This window comes from Chanodichthys erythropterus, chromosome 5, assembly GCF_024489055.1.
Source record: "Chanodichthys erythropterus isolate Z2021 chromosome 5, ASM2448905v1, whole genome shotgun sequence".
NCBI lineage: Eukaryota > Metazoa > Chordata > Actinopteri > Cypriniformes > Xenocyprididae > Chanodichthys > Chanodichthys erythropterus.
The window spans coordinates 21591536-21612532 of NC_090225.1; the positions used below are offsets into that span (position 1 = coordinate 21591536).

General features: G+C 38.8%; 2 protein-coding genes across 4 annotated transcripts in view; one reads left to right on the forward strand and one right to left on the reverse strand.

Moving 5' to 3' along the window:
* Positions 1-20997, forward strand: part of macrod2 (mono-ADP ribosylhydrolase 2) — a 601684-nt gene that overhangs the window by 95581 nt on the left and 485106 nt on the right. The gene's annotated exons all lie outside the window — the stretch shown is intronic.
* flrt3 (fibronectin leucine rich transmembrane 3) lies at positions 2268-13260 on the reverse strand. Its single transcript, XM_067386578.1, has 3 exons — positions 12981-13260; positions 6571-7293; positions 2268-5450 (listed from the first exon to the last, which is right to left on the reverse strand). Exon 3 carries the CDS (start codon positions 5420-5422, stop codon positions 3473-3475), a length of 1950 nt encoding a protein of 649 aa, XP_067242679.1. The 5' UTR covers positions 5423-5450; positions 6571-7293; positions 12981-13260; the 3' UTR covers positions 2268-3472.

Sequence of the window (20997 nt, forward strand, 5' to 3'; positions counted from 1 at the left end):
CTCATCCAGCTGATTTGCTTTCACCATACAGCACATAATATTAATATTTCAAGCCGTTTTGCTCGTAGCTCAAGCGGTAAAAAATTCTGATGGTGTTAGGAAACTGGAGATTGATTTACTGCATGCAGAACGTCCGTAAAGGGAATGTGCACGCTCAAACACACTCGCACACCTGTGCGCTTTGATAATTAAAACTGCCGTAATCTCATTCCTATTTGATACTGCTTTATACCTTCAGTTCTGGCTGACATCTCATCTCCAGAATGAACGATTTGTAAGTTACAGCAGCTGGTGTGTGTTGAGTTAATATGCAGAAGAGTATTACAAACTTGAATATAGAGGATGGAGATACCATTTTTTTTGTGAATTATGGGAGAGAGATATAAATAATGATTTATATGATGATTATAAATAATGATTTATAATAATAATGATCTAATTCGCAGTCGACTTAAGTGCGTTGGATTAGACATACTGTAATACAGTATTTTGGTTATGCGCCTGCATTTTACATTCTTTTCAGAGGTAAAATCAATAGTACAAATGCAGCAGACAAAAGTTAGTTTTAAATAAAATAACTCATAAAGAAAAAGAAAAGTGAGTGACACATAGCAACGCCATCGCTCAGCATTTGAAAACTCGCTAATATTGTCAGTCAGGAAACCACATAAACAAATGACAAGGCAAGTTGTGGAATATCAACAACATTCACATATGTGAACCCTTGCTGTACCATATGCTCACAGAGAGTGTTCACTTTAATTTCTAGCTGATGTGGTATATTTAGTACACAAGACTGTTGAAGTATACTTAAGGTTTGGATCAGACTTGCTGTTTTTAGAGGCTCCCCTGAACTGTAATTACATCTCAGGGCGTGTGCATCGATGTGTATTCATCTGTGTGCGTTCGCACACTCATGGCCCACATATATGTTGTGTAGATGCGTACATGTGCATATGTGAGCCACCTGTGCGATTCCTACTGTGATTTGGGCTGTACCATCAACCTAATACTATATAGTCATTAGATACGTACATCTTCCCCTGTGGTCGTGAGATGCATCAAAATCCAGCACAGCATCTCTCCAATGGCCTCATTTAGCTTCTGTGCTGTACTCGTTGATATTTCCCACTTGGACCAATCAGATAAGTCATACATGGCTTAACCACACAAAAGAGCACTTGGAGCCCTAAGCGGATGCTGCATTAGTAAGGAGCCTTCGTATGCTTTAGATCAGTGGTTCCCAAACTTTTACAGTGGCATACCCCTAGGCATTAAACATCCTTCTGCATACCCCCTCTCTTCAGTTTAGACTGCTGTCACACCTTTTCCATTTAAGGGACAATATTTGCCCCCTTAAATTGATTTACAAGTACATGTTTTTACCTTTTTATAAAGTCAGTTTTTCTAACCATTTTAAATGTATGTTTCATGTTTTATGTCATATTCTTAAAATTCCATTAATTTTATTATTAATATATAATAATTAAAGCAATAAATGATGGTAAAAACGAAGTGATACCTTTAAATATTAAACTACAACCGCCAGTACATGACGGCAAGTCACTGTCTTAATGAGTGAGTCATTGAGTCATTCATTCTTTCAGTAATGAAGCAAGTGGCTATATTTATTAATAGGCCATTAATCATTGACTATCCTGATTCATTCAAAGCGCAGATTCATTCACTATTAGCATTAGCAGTTCCTTCTTTGGGATCTCTTTTGATCAGAAACAACATCAGCTTTACTCGTGGTGGATATGGAAAATGAAAATATGCTTGACTATCTTTTTGACATTTTGGCAATATTAACTTATTTTTACTAGAATAATTTGTCAGGTATATACACACTTTCCAAACTTTATGCTACTCTTCAAACTTTACTGCATGCAAAACAGTTCCAACCAATGAGTGATTTTGAATTTAAGAAAGCTGATTGGTCAAAAATAAATATGCTGAGGGCCAATAGCAAAACATAATCTCCAAATACGTCTGAATAAACCCGTGCTCAATCTGTCTCTCACATGCATGTACTGTCACCATGTAATGCACTTGCCGGAATGGAAAAATCCCAAATATTGACATTTTCCAGATCAGGATCCGGCCCAAATTAAGCACTGCATTTGTTCGCATATCCTCTCTGTCACTTCACGTGACACTGCTTTAGATGCACACTTTTGAGGGCCGGAATGGTGTATGCAAAGCTTAGAGGTATTAAAAATAAATGGAAAGCATTCTTTTGGGGAAAAGGAGACCATCGAGTTGGGGTTTTATCCACTTTTATTTTGCAATATGACCAATATCCTATCATATTCAAGTGTGTATGAAAAAAGTTAAGTCACTGATTTATTTTTTTTTTTTTGAAAAAAGCTAAATACAATAAGCATTGGATCAAGGCACATACAAGACTGGCCAAAGGGCATTCAATGCACTTTGGTCTTCAGTTGTAAAGAACAATTTAACTGTGGCAACATAAAAGTGGCTTGAATTAGAAAACAAAAATACAAATAAGAATTATATGAACAAAAAAATAGTTGACACTTTATATTCCAAATAGAAAAGAGCCCAAATGTGTTTCTTGCCATATTTTTTTTCTGCCCACAATATATTCCTTTTAGAGGGCAACGTTTACATGACATGTGGTTAACTGTACTGAGGGATATGGTAAATGCTGTTTCCCTTTGCCGAACGAGCGATATTTAGTTCTATTCTTGTGTTTTAGGCCATCTGCTTTGATTTGACTGCAAAGTAACCTCTCATTTGATCTGTGTGCTTCATTTGCAAAGGATTTAGGATTCTGTGCTGTGTTGCTTCCTCTTCCAGGGCAGAGAGGAAGTAATAGATATCTGCTTCCTAAACATTGCAGTGATGTAAAGCCTGGCATCGTTCTGAAAAGGGCAACCAGGATTCCTAAAGAAACCCAGAGGTTTCTGTGACACCGGAGAAAGTCTGTGCCTGCCCTCCTTAAAATTAACAAAACAATTGTGTCTTTATTTCCTTTGATCAACTATGCCCTATATTCCCACAGCCTTGTTTTTTGTTGTATTTTTTTTTCACTGACAGCAACATAGCGATAGTTTTGACCTGTGCTTATACTACATGGTTTTCTAATATCTGATTGTTCAACACAGCAATGAAAACCCACTTTCACAGTTGACAAGTCATCATATCTCAGTAGAGCACAAAGTTTTTTTTAATTGGTCTAAAACCATAAGTAAAGGAAGTACAGTACAAATGACTACAAATATCTAAAATATAGAATTGCAGTTTGTGGCAGCATACACCGATGGTTCAGTGATGGCCTGCAATCGGAACCTTTTTCCTTTTAATAAATTGTCCTTAAATATAAATTATATGGCAAATGTACATATCGATGCTTTCTCAGTCTTTTCAATCCAGTGTTTTGCAAAAGACCAAGCAGCCTCCAAGTCACTCATTAGCAATAAAATGTCTTTGTAATCCGCGCACACTATCATGAATGAGAGTAGTCTGAATCTGGTATTCCACTGTCTCTGTAGCTTCTGTTGTTGATGCTGTTTTCGCTGTGTGGACTCTTGTAAAGACTTAAGCCATTGGGAGGAAAAATTGTGTGTATCACAAACTCCTCCTTTGAAACGGGCATGTGATTTATGGGAATCATTTGAAAAGAGGTCTCTCTAATCTCCAAGATGGAGTTGTCCTTCTTTGTTCCAGCTTCAGCGTAATCGTCCTTCCGCCTACGCCCTTTGTTGTATGTGCAGTTCCTGGAAAATAAGGAACCATTCCTGTGGATGTACCAGCACACCAGGGCCAGCATGATGATGGCCAAAAGGGCCACTGCCCCTCCAATGATAGCAGCTAAAGGCAGATTGGAATTTTTATAAGGCTCTTTCTCCTGCTCTCTGTTCAAGGTTGTGGTGGGATTGTATGCTTTCAGGGAACCAGTTTCTGTCTCTATGCAAACAGGTGTCTCATCTGACAGGTAAATGTTACTAGTTTCCATGGGAACCATGCATATCCGATAAGAGGATTCGGGTTCCAAAGCAGTAAGCAGGTACTCTGTTTTCTCCCCTTGGACGATGGTCTCAGTTATGGATCCGAATGCAGGACTGTGGCCCAGCTTTAGCCAACTGAGCCTCAGGGCCGTCATGGGCTGAGATACTCTCCAAGATATGTGCACCGTCTCAGCACTACTGGATTTAACGCTTATTGTAATGATCTTACGACTGGACGGCGTTGTGCTGCGATAGTTTCTTCCCAGGTCTGGACCCTTAACCACAGGTCTTTTAGTTACATATGAGGGCCACTGGGGCCGAGAGGGTGGCAAAGTGTTTGAGACTGTGCTGGTCTCAAATGTAGGCGGAATCTCTGTGTCCGAGCAGCCAAACAGCTCTGTGGATAGGTCCTTGATGGCCATCCCTTTGACCTTATCAGGACCCTGGCACATGAAGCCACGCACATTGACCTTAGATGGAAGAGTGCGCAGCCAGTCACGTACCCACTTCATCCTGCAGTTGCAGTACCAGGGGTTGTTGCGCAAGAGCAGCTGCGTAAGGTTATCCAGGTCGTCGAATACCCCCATGGGCAGACTGCTCAAGTTGTTGCCTGACAGATCCAAGCGGTACAGCTGTCGCAGAAAAGCAAAGGCACCTGCTGGCACGTGATTGATGTGGTTGTCTTGAAGATTTAGCTTCTCCAGGCTTGTGCCCGGCAGGTTGGAGGGTGGGGATGTCAGGGAGTTTCGTACCAATGAGAGCTCGGTCAGATTGACTAAGTTCACCAAAGCCATCTCCCCAATGCCCCTGTTGTTCAGAAGGTTGCCATCCAGAACCAGTCGCTTCAGGTTTATAAGATCCTGCAGGGATGCCTCTGAGATGGATGAGATGCGGTTGTCATCGAAGCGAAGCTCCTCAATAGTCATTGGCAGACCGGAAGGTATGGTGCTGAGGTGGTTCCGTGACAGGAAGAGCAGCCTCAAATGGTTGCTGTCCCGGAAGGCACCCTCTTCAATGCTGACTGCTGACACGGAATTGTCATCAAGGTGTAATTCCTCAATAAAGGGAATCTGTGCCAGGGAGGCATGGGTGATAGTCCGGATATTGTTCTCCTGCAAATGAAGTTCCTTGACATTCAGCGGCAGGTTGGTGGGGAACTCATCAAGATTGTTGCAGTACAGGTAGATCTTTTCGACATTGTTTAGCCGTCGTAGATCCGTAGGGATCCCTGCACTTTTGATGCGGTTGTTCTGAAGAAAAAGTACTGTAGCGTCCTCTGGGATGCCCGAAGGGATGGAAGTCAAATCCCGGTCATTGCAGTATATGAAAGTCCCATCGCAACGGCACTGCGAGGGACAGGAGGCTGAGGTCACCAACGGATTGGCCAGGCCAAGCAAAAGCCCAGCTCTGATGAAGAAGACGAAGAAGGACTTGTAATTGCTTGCCATCGCTAATGTCCTTTTTCCGGTTGTTGCCCTTGGAGGAAAAAGAAGGGAAAAAGTCAAATTCATGCAGTTTGAAGAAAAGGCAATGTCCTGCTCTAATTGCTGTTTTATGTACAGCGCCTGGAGCGCCTCTTTCATTGTAAATGATTTAATTTTAAGAAAAATACTATATTTCTGCTGTTGAATTAATGAAAAGAGGCTATTAACATTTCCAATGACATGAACAAAAAAAAAAAAAAAAACATGGTAGCGAAACATGCCTGGGGTATTTATCTTGATTGAAATCAGTTTTATATAAAAAACAATATAAAGCAGCGAAAAAAGAAAGGGGGATTAGAGGGGGAAAATAAGAGGAAAAGGAGAAGTTCAGAAGCAAGTCTAATTTAAGTGGAAGGATATTCCCAGTCAGCTGTGGATGTAGATAACAAATCCTTAAACCTGCTAGATTTCCTTGAATGAGATGCCTGTGTGTGAGAGGTTTTATCTTTTGCTGTGTGTAATGTAATCTCTGACTCTTGTTGTTTTACACATTTCTGCTGTTAGCCAGTGCATTTCAAGAATGCATTTTTTTGCTGAAAACTAGTGGTAGAACAAAGTCAGGCTTTGTTAATTAATCGTTGTAAAATCAGCTTGTCTTTTTGCTTTTTCTTTCTGCAAGATTTGTGTCCCTGTAGGACATGTCAGAGAATCATAGTTTGCAAAAGGTGCAAGGGTTGTAACTTAGAAGAAAAAGGAAAGCAAATTATTCCAACAAAAATATTACTTTCAGAAGCTATTAGACTAATTTTCTTAGATTTGTGTTTATATAAAATACCATTGTGTATTTTTTTCATTTTTATATAATGTAATATATAATAATATAATGTATTTTTATAAAGTGTTTATATATTCTATATAAATATTATGCTGTTTGTTAGATATAATATTTATATATTATATATTACATACATAATTATTTTATTTTTTCTGTATTCATTTTATGTAATATGTAATTGTATTACATTATTTCCATAGGCAGTTAAAGTGTGAACTTTTTTAATTATCTTTTTTTGATTTATTACTTTAATTTCACATTTTCCTTATTACCTCTGTTTGTGCACATATATATTAGAAGACAAAAGGCACAGCAAGAACATCCATATTTGTCATACCTGATTTAGAAATGCCAGTTAATCCGCTGCTGCCACCCAAAATCCAATGAGACTTTAAACCTTCCTTTCTATTCTTTCAGGAGATGTTTGTCTGTCTTGTCAAAGGGGTCTCTTTGGTTATATCCTGACCAGGCTGGTATTTGCCGAACTGATCCTTGTTTGTACCGCTGACCTCCTTTCTTGTATTGCAGCGTCCACAGTTCATGCAATCAAAGGCTTTGCCATGGTAGATAAACCTATAAAGCAAGCAGCTTCACTTCCAGACAGACCTCAGGCAGCCTTTTCCTGTGCAGTCATGCAATTTCAGTAATTTTTAATCACAAAAAAGGACTAAAACAAAAAAGGAAATAAAAAAAGAGAGCAGAATCCTTTTATTTTAAGTTGCGATTCCTAATCACACCCTTTTGTGTGAAACAGAGAGTCCTCTTCGAGAAGTGAACTGCTCCCGTCTCTCCCGAAGCAGACTGGTCATGGCGTTAAGACCCCTGTCCGTCTGCAGTACGCTGGGCTCAAATCCAGGGCGGTTCGGTTCTGAAGTCAGGCTCCAAAGTCAGCCCCGAATCCTGTAGTCTCACTCCCGGCAGGAGCATGAATAAAGTATCCAGCCTCGTGGCTCGAAAGCAGAATCTCCTGTGCTGCTGTAGCACTCTGGCTCCTTGGCTCTTGTTTCACAAACCTGTGCCTGACGTGCAGACACCCACTCCCTCTCACATGCTGAACCTCCTACCAGCAAGGATAGAGAAAACAGAAAAAGGAATATTCAATAAGAGCAGATTCTTTTGTCAATGACAGTATGTGACATCTGAATACGTCAAGACACAAGAAAAGGTAAAGTACGTGGCCTCGTTGAGAATGAGTTATTGACTATGTGTAATATGCTGTTAGGCAGTGTTTATTTAATTTTGAGATGATAGTACCAAGGCTGAGATTGAGTCAGACAGCGATGCAGCCAGCTGCAATTGGCCACTGTCCTTCAAACAGAGCATTTTCATTTGCCATCGACAATACGTTGACGTAAACAATAGCGCTTTATCTTCTGTTTTCAAGGTTTGCACCTAACATAAAAAGTATACCACAATGGATTGGATTTTTATGGATTGTTATGGCCTGTAGATCGCTTAGCTGCATTTCAGACTTATCAGATTGAAGTGAGGGAAAAATAAGAGGAGTGTGTGGTTGATATGAGAATTTGAAAGTCCCTTAAGCTTATTGGGTTTCTGTATATCAGGGGATTTCTTTGCCTCTGGGTAAATGACCACAGAGAAAAGCCCTTTGGCTGCAGTCCTTTGATAGTGGACACTGTTTGTGAAACCTGGATTAGTGGAGATGTTGTGTAGATTTTTATAAAAACCTTTCTTTTTCCTCGCCTTAAGCCTGTGCTGCCAGGATAACTGTGTTCGTTGTTCTGTCTGCCACTAACCCTAACATCCCCCCTCTAGTGCTCTCTATGGTGATGGCTGAAAAGCATTCCTTTGCATAAGAAAAGCGACCACGGTTTGGGCCTGCGACAATGACCAAAGACCGCTCCCTCCTGCCTGGCGTCGTTCTCCACTGAGCTGTGCTTTCAAAGTGGCTAAAGATGCTCTGGAAGGTGAAGGTGAAGGCAAAAATAGGAGTCACTGTGAAGCATATTGCTGCTGAGGTGTCGAGCAGCCACCAAAGGTCCCTCGGGCTGCCCCGAAAGCACCTGAACACAACGCCCTCGCACTGCTCAAAAATGTACATGTGAGATGAACACGTTTTATGTCTTGCAGACTCATGAATACCCAAATGAGTTCTTCATGCAAGTCACCTCCGGTGGCCCTAAAGAGACGTCTATGCTGCACCTTCCATACTGTAATTTCCCACGATACATCTTTCCGGTTACATAGACTGACAATATACATTTCTCCATCTGACAGCCATCACCACGGTTTGTGCCCTTGCCTAAAACCCTTCTGCTGACCTGCGGATGGTAACCTTCCTGTAAAACATGTTTGGGTATGCCAGGCAGCTTTGAAACAGTTGTAGGGAGTGACAAGGAGAGATTAGGGAATTAAAGGCCCTATAACTTGATAACAGGTCTCGCCAACACGGTCTAATAGTACACCCCATCCTTCTGTTGAGCCTAAGTGCTCTATGTCCCTACTATTATATTAGTAGATTAACAAGGGCTCCAAAACAGCAGGTGTGACCCTACTTTAAGAGCAGGTGATGGTTGACGGTGAGCTTTCAGTATGCTGACAGACTAAGTTGCTTCCTTTTTGTTGAATCCTGAAACATTTGCCTCATGATTGTCGGATTTATTGAAGAGGAAACTAAGTACTTGCAGGAACGGTGAATAGTTGGTTAGCGATCAGCTTGCAATTTTGTTTAACTGTTCTGAGGAAATCTTGTATTGTTTCGGAGAATTATGTGTGTAAAGTAGATTGCCATTTTTCTTGAAGCCTGACAAATAACAGACTGTGAAATTATGTGGAGATGGAATTGCTCTTGCTTTATGCACTATACCCAATATAAATCACTTCCTGGCACAGGAGCGGGCAAAAAGGAAGTTGGCTATACACAAGCCCCTTTGGATTTCTTTTCTGCCAAGATACTTCCCTGAAAATTTAAGGGTTCACTCACAGGTGCCTGTTTATTTCATGATATTTCATGACCTTGCTAAAAGCACAGGTGTCTTGGGAATATATATGGGCCAGTATTATGTTATGGTCGTAAAGGTCAAACGGAAAAGAAGGGAGGGCATCTACCTTATACGCTTCACCTAAGCTTGTCATGCCAGCTGTCTCAGTGGTCATGCAAACCTTGATCTGGATGGATGATTGGCTGCATTATCATTTCTTTCTTTTTTTCCCCGGCTCTTCAGATTTCACTGAAGTGGCTGTGGTCCATTGTTCATTACAAGTTAAGCATAAGGGCCCTGGCCTTTGCTCTTCTGCTTTACTGAACTTCTTTCACTTAGAATTATTAGCTTTTTCACATTTGGTTAAATCTTCCAGCCCCTCTCCCTCCCACTGCTCAAAGCCAGAGAAAAAAGGCCACTGAATGTGACGGGCACCTCTCACTATCGTTCTAATAGGCCACATTTCCCGTTAGGAGATCATTCTAATGGCTAGGCCTGCTTCTGCCCCATTGCTCTGCTCGAAGTGATGTTCAATCGAGCATCCTGGTTAAAATGGCCACAGCCAACTACCTTTTGCTCGTTTAGTGTCTTGAGTTCTGAACACTAGGGTTGGGGCACTGAGACATGGTTTAAAAAGTGCATTTAAGGGACAATCATATTTGAATATGATTGTGCAAAATATTTGTTTTAAAGTTTTCAGGAATATTGAATCATTTTAATACATATGAAAACTGGAATATTAAATACAAATATGTTACATTATTATTACCCCCCCCCCCCCCCCCGCATTTTTAGAGAAATTTGGTTAAACCTTAAGATGGAAAATGTTGAATTATGAATCATTTTTAAATTTCGAGTTCATGTTTTCTATTAGTTCCCAAAAATGCTGTCACATTTGATCAGAGCCCAGGCATAAACAGAGGCATTTAGGATGAAATTAGTCTTCATTGGTTGGTCCTGGGCTATGATTATGAAAAACAGCTCTCTTTTCAATAGATTCTGAACCCCTGGCAGGATTTGAACTAAATGCCTCTCTTTGTCATGTATCTTATGTCCATGAAGCCATATCATGCCTCTCTAAAGCCTAGTGGGCCGAGAGATGAAACATTTCTGCCTACATATTTGGAAACGAGAAGAACGGTTTAGGCACAGCTTTAACGTTAATTTAAGAGCAGGCTATTGTGTTAGTGACTCCCCTCTGTGTGCGGTTTTGGGGCAGATGATCCGCAGGTTTGTCCCTGGCTAGCGTTCAGGCAGTGAGAGTGGATTCTAGGGGAGACAGGGGGTCTTTTTCTTTTGTGCTGCACTGAAAAGAGAGTGGTCTGTGGCAGCTGCACTGTTTTCCCCACTTGGGGGTGGTAGGTGCTTCTGTATCAGGCCTGTGCATGCAAATACACACAGACACTTGGAGGCTAAACTGGCGCTTTAATTACCACATATGTACCCCCTGCCAGGGTACAGGGGGCAGCAGTTGCTGGACAAGGGCAAAAAGGATGGGTTGATTTTACTGCACTGTACTTTTTTCGTTTCCACTCCAAAAGGAGTAAATTGTATCTGCAATTAAGCTAAAATTCACAGCCCTATTTTTCTGTTTGTTACATAATGTCATCAGAAAAGTATATTTCCACTTAAACAATAAAAATAAGTCATTTTCTCAAATGTTTCAGAAAATTGACTTCTAGGCTTGTTTTTAAGGTACATTTTATAGAATGGCCTCTCCGAGGTCAGAGGTTGGCCGCCGACATGAGGAAAATTCTACTAGACGATTTGTTTTTGTCTTCGACACAAAAGGGTGACAGACTTTTTTCTGAAGGCCTGAAAGACATGACCATTTCATGTTGACTCTGAGTGAATGCCACGGACCACTGGGTTTAGCCTCCGGCATTCATGGCTTGAAACAAAGAATGCTATCTGCCTGGCTGCCAGTAAACATACACTGAATGCTTAGATTTTTGTATTAAAATATAGAAAGTTGGTTAATTTGCATTGCTGTCTATTAGTATCTTAAGGGAGACTGGTATTTATGCCTTTTTAAATCTCGGTGGTGTGGTATTTGTAAATCACTGATACAAATTGTTTATGCAAGCGAAAAAGACTGCCACAGAGTGCTTTGACACGTACAACAAAGAACAATGGGTTAGTTAATTTTATCACCCTCCTTACATAGTCAAAACAGACCATTTGTGCTTCTCAGCTATTATTGTGCTAAGAAACTAACATCTCTGAATACACAGTCTTTTACTGCATTTGCACAGATGAAGCTCAAAGCTAGGGAAAACAACTTGCACTTAAAAGTACATAGGTCTTATTCATTTTTTGCATACTTGTCTAATGTGAATTGTCTACTATAGTCGTCTTATAAACTGATTTAATCAGCTCTGACTGAAGCTGGCTCTTATCGTCATCTCACAGTCCCTCTCTCTTTATCTGCACAAAACTATTATTTCAATCTTGACTTTTTCTTTCTAACAGATATGAAAGCTTATCTTTCAGATAACTTGGAAGGCTACTTAAAAGAAGGGAAATTCGTTTGATGGGAAAATCCTGACGCAGCTGACAGCCTCAGATCTCTTTACTGCGACACACACTCACTCTCTCAATGAAAAGCACAGGGCGCACATTTATTGCGCGCCAATCTCGAAGTCTTGTGAGTTTTCGTTAGTATTCCAAATTAGAACGCGACCCTCATAATCACCGAAGCTGTCTGCGCTGCAAGCGGCTTCTATAATGGGAGAGTTCTAGTTTTGTCGTGTCGCGCGCAGTGTACATGAAGTGTCACGCGCCGCATCCCCGATTCGACCATTCTTTATTCCAATCACTCTCTCATCAGGCTTCCACAGCATATGTTGTGCATTATTAATATATATTTACTTATTTGCAATCGACGTCTGCTCGTTTCGTTAGCGATAAGGCTCTCACACAAGATTTAAGACGCACCGCGTTAAGTTTATACGTTCCTGTTGATTGCAGGCGGTAAAAATACAATCTGCATTGCGTTTTTTTTCTAAACGATATTTTAAAGATCTATTATAGCAGGCTAACTGATATAGAGTGCTGATGGTGAGAATAAAATGTAAGTTGTGCGTCCCTAGTGCGTTTATTCGCGGCAGCGGAATGGAGACTTAAAGGGATAGTTCACCGAAAAATGGAAATGAAAATTCGTTCGTTTTCTCGCCTTCAAGTTGTTCCAAACCTATATGACTTAACAAAATCCTTCGTAAAATGTGATGTTAGACAGAATGACAGCCTCGTTCACCATTCACATTCATTCATTATATGAAAAAAAAAAAAAAAAGATTAATTGAAAGTGAGTAGTGGCTGAGCATTTACATCTCTTCTTTACATGCCTTTTTGTGTTCAAGGAAAGAAAGTCATAGAGATTTGAAACAACATAAAGGTTAATAAATTATGCTAGTGTTTTAAAAGCGAACTATTGTTTTAAATTTGGTTTAGAGATGCACATTGAATCTTAAATGGTAAATGAAGGGCTATATATACTGCTGAATTTCATGACTACTGTACTTGTGAGTTTAAATTGCTATTGCATCCCCCTCAAATCCCTAAGGGTCTGAAATAAAACACAATAAAACGCCCTTTTCCTCATCACAAACAAATGGCCGGATCTGAAAGTTTAGAAATAATTCAATGGGAAGATTTGTGAGTGACTGGAATGTAAGGGATAGATCCAGATTTTCTCTGCATATGGTGAAGGTATTTGATAACCTTAGGGTGATGAAATACATAAGGGAACGGGTTAAAAACAGCCCAAGAATAATGGGGGAAACCCATAACAAAATACACTTACCTGCCAAAGCAATAATTCAAAAAGGAAAATCAAAGAGAATATCCTCAAAGAATAAAGTCAGTCCGTAGGATAAATCCAATACAATGGAAGATGATTTCAATCCCCAAAACGAGCCGAGTGTCAGAAAGGCTCAGTAGCAGCAGTGGTGCGAATAGCAGGGTGTGTTTTTATTTCCACACACACTTGTTCACATACACACACACACACACACACTCCTTTGGCTCAGAGAGAGAGACAAGATAGAGAAGTTGGCAGAGCTGGTCAGCTGCCTGGAGCTCACTACAAGTGTGAGGTTGCATCTGCCTCCAGCTCTGCTTCAACACAGCACTGATGTCATCTGGGGGCGGAGCTTGTGGCTTCCTCCCCTTTCTCTCTGTCTCTCCGTCTCTCTCTCTCTCCTTCCCTCTTCCATCATGCTGTACTCACTGTGGACGCTAGGGGGGGCAGGAGAAAGAAAGATGGGTATAGAGCAGCCTTGAATAGGCAGCTTGAGTGGGCATTTCATGTGTTTGTGTTGAAGACCGCCATAAGCATTATTTAGATGAGCTTTCTGTATGTGTGCCTACGAATTAAGTAATGGGGTTTATATGTTAGAGATGCTGAGAAAAGGCAAAGCAATTGATCAGCCCTGGTATGCGTTATTTAAATAAGAGCAATGAGCTTTTTTATTTTAGTGGTGTGTGTGTGTGTCTGTTAGAGAGAGTGCTGTTAGTGCCATCTAAGTTTCACAGCACATTATGAATTTTTAAGCTCTGAAGTCAGGCGTTATGTTCAGCCTCATTATGCGTATTAAGTATTAAAGTGGCTCCAAATGGCGAATTTGCTCCCTCATAAACCAGCTGTACAGACTGTTTGTATGTGTCATCATCTCTGAAGAGCTTTTGAAGACCTTTGTACAGTCGGGTCTGTTCCTGACCTGAGCAGACCCCTTTGGAGAAGAGGTTATTGTGTTGTGCTTAAACTCTTTGCAAGCAGATATGGTTCTTCTACCCTTATAGTTTCCCCAAAAATTCATTTGCTAACCCTCATGTCGTAGTAAACCTTTTTTAGGGAATTTTTGGGTCACTCTTTTTCATATAATGGAAGTGAATGAGCATTGGGGTTGTCAAGCTACAAAATAAAAAAATCAACATAAATAAGGTGGCCTGTACCCCACACCATGGTGTATTTCTGTCATTATAATGAAAATAGTGGCTAGTAAATTCTTAAAAAAACAAACAAAAAACAAAAAAAAACAAATCTGTTCCACAGAAAAAGGTTTGGAATGACATTACAGTGAGTGATGATAAAATTAATTTTTAGATGAACTAACCCCCTTCATGGATGTTTTTTTTTTTTTCATTTGAAAACTGAGTTTTCCCGTAAAGGAGCTGATATACCTCAGAGTTTGGTTCTGTCAGTGATTAAATGCTAGTGGCCTTCAGTAGAATAGATATGGTTGACCTGCTTTCACTACTGTGTGGCTTGACTGTTGACTCGACTGCCAAAGTTTTGGACAGACGTGAAGGTTAGACATTGTCATTGTGTATATAATATAATATAATATAATATAATATAATATAATATAATATATGTCGCTATTTATGTAATTATTAAAGGTGCCATAGAATTGAAAATTCAATTTACCTTGGTATAGTTGAATAACAAGAGTTCAGTACATGGAAATGACATACAGTGAGTCTCAAACACCGTTGTTTCCTCCTCCTTATGTAAATCTCATTAGTTTAAAAAACCTCCGAAGAACAGGCGAATCTCAACATAACACAGACTGTTACGCAACAGTCAGGATCATTAATATTTACGCCCCCAATTTTTGCATATACCAGCTCATGTTCAAGGCATTACACAAGGGCAGGACGTCTGGATCTGCACAGCAGAATCATCAGACTAGGTAAGCAAGCAAGAACAATAGCCAACAATGGCAGATGGAGCGATAATAACTGACATGATCCATGATATCATGATATTTTTAGTGATATTTGTAAATTGTCTTTCTAAATGTTGGGTTAGCATGTTTTAAACATGTGCACTGTTAAACTTAGCACTGTTAAATGTGGTTAAAGTTACCATCGTTTCTTACTGTATTCACGGAGACAAGAGCCGTCATTATTTTCATTATTAAACACTTGCAGTCTGTATAATTCATGAACACGACATTTTGTAAAGATCCATTTTGAGGGTTATATTAGCTGTGTGAACTTTGTTTATGCAATGTATCATAGTCGAGAGCTTGGGGGCGGGGAGCGCGAGGATTTAAAGGGGCAGCAGCCTGAATCTGCGCATTTATAATGATGCCCCAAAATAGGCAGTTAAAAAAATTTGTATATATATATATAATAGGGGTGTAACGATACATCGATATAGATCGATACATCGATCTAATGTCTAACGATCCGATGCATCGATGCAATGCGTAAAAAATCGATACCTGTGGGCTATTTATAGAGGCACCATTGTTTTAACACTCTCCACATTTTCACACAATATCAGTCTATGCATTATCGCCAACGCGTGCATTCTCGTTTACACTAACTTTCAGAACTTGTGAAAGACACTCGGGACAGTAGATGGAACTGTCACTGGCCGATCGGGCCAGTGCTGAATCTTCACGAAAGTTTATAATTTGCTTGTGTTTAAAGCCTTGCAAAAAGCAGTGCGCACACATCTCAATCAGTGTCCATTAGATCACAACACTGGAGAATAGAGTGCTATGAATCGTTCTTCACACACACAGTAACTGAAATTAAAACTGTTAAAAGAATATGGTCAATAAACTGCCGCATAAAAGCGCCACGCGCTGTTACTCAGTGTTGCTTCAAGCACATCACTCTGCACACGGGATGCGCATAAGTGCTTTGTGCCGCTCTGTATTGGAGCCTTTATAATAAATTCGCACAATGAAAGAATATTAATAGCCAGTCTTGTTTTGTCCTACCTATAATATGTTGTTGCTTCATTAAAAACCTACGCTATACATTTAAAAGAAATGTCTTTTAATTATGTGTGTGTGTGTATGTATTCCTTGTTTATCAGTATTTTGACATTACACATTTTAGCACAGAACTAAAATACTTTCTTGACTGTTGTCATGTCATAAGCTGTCATTAGATTACTGTATGAATTTTTTATTTGTGGATGACCCAATCAGGGTTCAGGATGTGAAATTTTGAAATAAATGTTTGTTATATATTTTGGTTGCAGTTGTGAGTTAATAAAAATTTAACTGGTTGTGTAAAATAGGCTCAAAATGTCGAAATATTAATCGAATCGAATCGTATCGTAATCGTATCGCAAAACTTTTTGAGGTATCGGAAAATATCGAATCGCTGGCTATGAGAATCGATATTGTATCGAATCGTGATGAACTGTCCGATTTACACCCCTAATATAATATTTTATATATATATATATATATATATATATATATATATATATATATATATATATATATATATATATATATATATAATATATATAATATATATAATATATATAATATATATATATATATATAATATATATATATAAAAATATATAATAAAAAAAAAAAATCTATGGGGTATTTTGAGCTGAAACTTCACAGACACATTCAGGGGACACCTTAGACTTATATTACATCTTGTGAAAAAACATTCTAGGGCACCTTTAAAAATAAATGTAAAAAATAATACATTTAAAAATATAACATATCAACACATTGATATGTTGTATTATTGAAAGTATTTTTTACATTTATTTTTAATGTGCATTCAATTATTAATAAAATTGAATTATTAATATATATATTACAATAAATTGTTATATCATTGCACGACCACGTCTTGTTATATAACAAGTATCCATTGGAAGATTAAGCATCTGAATAATGTTCCGTCCACCCTGTGCTTTTACAGCAGGTCTAGGTGTCGTGTTTTTAGGGTCAGAGGTGGAGAAGCAGGGCACAGTCGTAGGTGACAAGAGGTCAGTGCAGGGCATCATGTGCAGAGGCCCGTCTGTCCCCCGCCTCGGGATGGATCACGACTCCGGCCTCTGCATCGACCCTTCCGGCGCTTTTCTCTCCTAAATCTGATGAGGCTTTGTCTGTCATCGGCCCTTGATTGACTCTTAGACGTACAAAGGGCCCCAGTGGAGGGCCCCAAGAGGGTCCAATTACCACTATTTCAATACAGTTGGGGGAGTCTATGGCTGGGGTCATCTGTTGTTTGGAAAGATGAGTGTTCCTCATCTTTCCAAAAGATGCCATTTATTTTATCTCCTCCATCTCAATGTGTTTTGACAACAGACATGACTTTGATGGAGCTCAAGCCCTTCTCCTCCTTCTGCCCTCCTCTCATTCGTTGTAGTTTGGGGGTGGAGATGAGCATAGCTAAGTTTATTAAATCACTTGATGTGTTTAAGTGCTAACAAGAGCGTTTTTTTGGTTCAGGCTTTATGCTTGAAGAATGTCTGACCTCTGCTTTCAGGGATGTTCACGGTGCATTCTTCGCATGACAAGCAAATAAGTCGCATTAAATCGTCCTTTTATTCACTGACGCATGTTTCTTGTATGGGGGCCTTCACTTGAATGGAATTTACTGCAAGAGTGTGTCAAAATCAAAGCCATACCTAAAGTCGCTCTTTTCAAAGACTTGTTGAAGGGTTTGTCATTCTGATCTTTACACCTCGAGTGTATATTTCATCCCCCTGGCCCATTCTCAAACAAACAATCCTGAGCTCAGCGCTGTGCTGTCCAGCTCCAGGAGATTTGTGGAGTATTTTTCTAGTGTCTCCTTTGACTCCACTTACACACATACTCGTGTTTACCTAGCTAGATTGGGGACATACCATAGACTTAATTTGTTTTAAATAAGCTAATTATCATTATAAACCCAAACCCCAACCATAGAACAAAGGAATGTTTTGTTTTTATTTAAAAAAATAGAAATAATCATAGCCATTCAACATTACAGTATAAGTGAAAGCCATCATTTTTAACATTAAGGTTGTAAAACATAAAACAACTTTAAATTTATGTGAACTTAACGTCACATAAACCCATTCTAATAAATGTCACATTTAACTGTTCCATTAATATAGCAGGTCTCAACAGTAAGGATTTTTTCCACAAAAAGTTGTTTTCATTGTTTTTGACCCTTGTATCCTTGTATTTAAATAAGGTTATGACACCAGCAGTTTTCAGAGAAAACAGCATTTTTCTGCATTTTCAAAAAAAAAAATAAAAACACAAAAAACAACAACAACAACAAAAACCCCATTTATTAATCAATATCCCTCGTGGGGACCACTGGCTGGTCCTCACAATGTAGGTGATCTCCGGTTTTTCTATCCTTGTGGGGACATTTGGTCCACATAAATATAGTAAAAAAAAAAAAAAACGAAACAAAAACCCCCTCCAAAAAAACCCCAAAGCACGCATGCACGCACGCATGCGCGCGCACACACACACACACACACACACACACGGTGTCTAAAATACATAGTTTCAGGGCTTTCTAAATGTTGAACTCATGCCCAGATAAAGGCAACTTGGAAAAGCTTGTGCCAAATATCTGCTTTGTGTCTTACTTTTGCTATATCCTTCTGGTTCATTTCCATAATCATTCACCACAGGCAATTAGCAGTGATCTCTGTGCTGCTGACTTCTCATCCTCCCTGCCACTTCCACAGAGACCTCTGCAATATGGCAGAATGTGAATTGCAAGTGTTCATGCTCATGGCAGCATGATAGAGTGGAGATGAATTATTTCCTGCCCTTTCCCGTACTGTATGACCAGTCCAACAGCCCCATTCTGAGATGGGACATTGCCTTATATGATAAGTCAATACTGTCTCCTCCTAACCCCTTACCCTTTCTTTTTTTTAATGCAGATCCCAGATGTTTAGCATTAACTTCCCTGTTCCCTGTTCTCTGGAGACTAGGATTCTCCTAAACAGCAACAAAAATCTCACCAAGCTGACTTCCTGCTGTTCAAACCCTAACCAAAGGTCTGAGTCAGCGGTCAGCACTCTTGTGTATTTGTGAGGAATGAGCAAATCCTCACAAATAGCCCTCTGGGTTGTCTTCTCCGCTTTCCCCTTTGTGTCTGCCGCTTGTTTTTTCAAGGACCTTCTTGTGTTGGCCGCAGGGATGGGGGGTGGGTTTGGGTTGACTTGTCGACTGTGTGGAAACCTCAGGACCCCCCAGTGGTAAATGAGCTTCAAAACAATGGTCTCTGATCAGATTAGATAGCCCACCCTTTTAACCACTCCCCAGCCCAAACTACTCCGTTAGGCCGATCAGTATTGCAAGAGATAAAAGATGCCATCAGCATACAATGAATCCACAGTCTCGCCACTCCAGCACTCTAATGTAGCTCACTCAAGCACCTCGCTCTCTTCCTCTCTAACGGTTTACTGTTTCAGCTCTAAATCTGTAATTAGCCAAATAACAATCTTCTCACTCCTTTTCAAATATAGAAGCCTCCCCGTCTTCACAGTAGGAATTTAACTGTGCAATTGAAAGTCTCTTGAGGACTTTCTCCTTTGTTTGAAACACACTCGTTTTCAAAAAGTTTCCAGTAGGCCTGCAGCAAACAACTATTTTGGTTATCGGTTAATCTGTTCATTATTTCTTCAGATAACAATAAAGTTCATGTTTCACATTGAGCCCAATTCTATATTTTAAAGTACTATATTATATTATATTATATTATATTATATTATATTATATTATATTATATTATATTATATTATATTATATTATATTATATTATATTATATTATATTATATTATATTATATTATATTAATTATATTATATTATATTTTCTACATACAAACTGACTGAAGAATATAATGTATGAAAAATATTATAAATATTAATACAACTATTTTAAACTTTTATATTGTGGCATGCTTGATTATGGCAAAAATTATAATCACAATTATTTTGGTTAACATTAAAATCATGTTTATTTAACCCGATTATAGATGGTGATATGATCAAAGTCTTATTTCATGATAAGAGTATTTTTAAATGTCATAATTATCGATACTTCAACAAAAACTAATACTAAGTTAATTAATGTAAGTGAAAAGTCCTCAAAACAGAAGTCAAGTAAACAGTTAGCAATACAATAAGAACAAAGAAACTAATTACAAACAAAACCAACAAAAAACACAAAACAGAACTAAAATGCAAATTAAATAAACTTACTAAAAATGTACTGACAGTGGTATTCAGATAAGTAATAGCCTACAATAGAAACTGAATAAAGTAATCAAATGTAAAATAACACTGCGGTGTACATGAAACATAGACTAACCCTTATTAAAACTACAAAAGTTGTTATTATTATTAGTGATTTTTATATTTGTCTTTTGTTGTTTGATTAACAACAATGACTGCAGCAGATTTATTAGGCTGCTGTCACTTTAAGAGCTGCACGGATCAAATAAATCACATGCACGCTTCTGCATTTTACATTTTCTGTGGCCTACCATTTTCATAAATGTTTTCTTTTTCTTTTTTCATAGAAATAACTACTACTGCAAAGTGATATTAGTGAATATTGTAAGCTATTTATATTATAATATTTATCAGTTAGTTATTGCAGCCCTGATCTCCACATCTGATATATACACACATGATTTTTAATCTTTGCTATCAAAGCAAGCTTGCCAGTGGTTTTTGTTAGTTTCGCTCCTCAGAGAGGAAGCAATGCTTAATGACATTAAAGGTTCGCTGACACAAACAGTTGAACAAATTGTAGATAAGCTTGATAAAGCAGTATTAGTCATTGCAGACCTGTCTACTCCCGCTGATTTGGCTAGATTTCAGGAAGTTTCATTTGGCAGTGTGCACAAAGAGAGTTACACAATGATTAAATCTGCTGGTATGAAGTTTATTATTTAGCATACTAGGTGCTAAACAACAGTTCATGCCTTTGTTCATTTGCTGCCTTCATGAATTTTTATGGAGCAAGAAGAATGCAAATAGGCTTCGCTTGAATCAATTTTTAATCAGTGTTGCTCTTTAT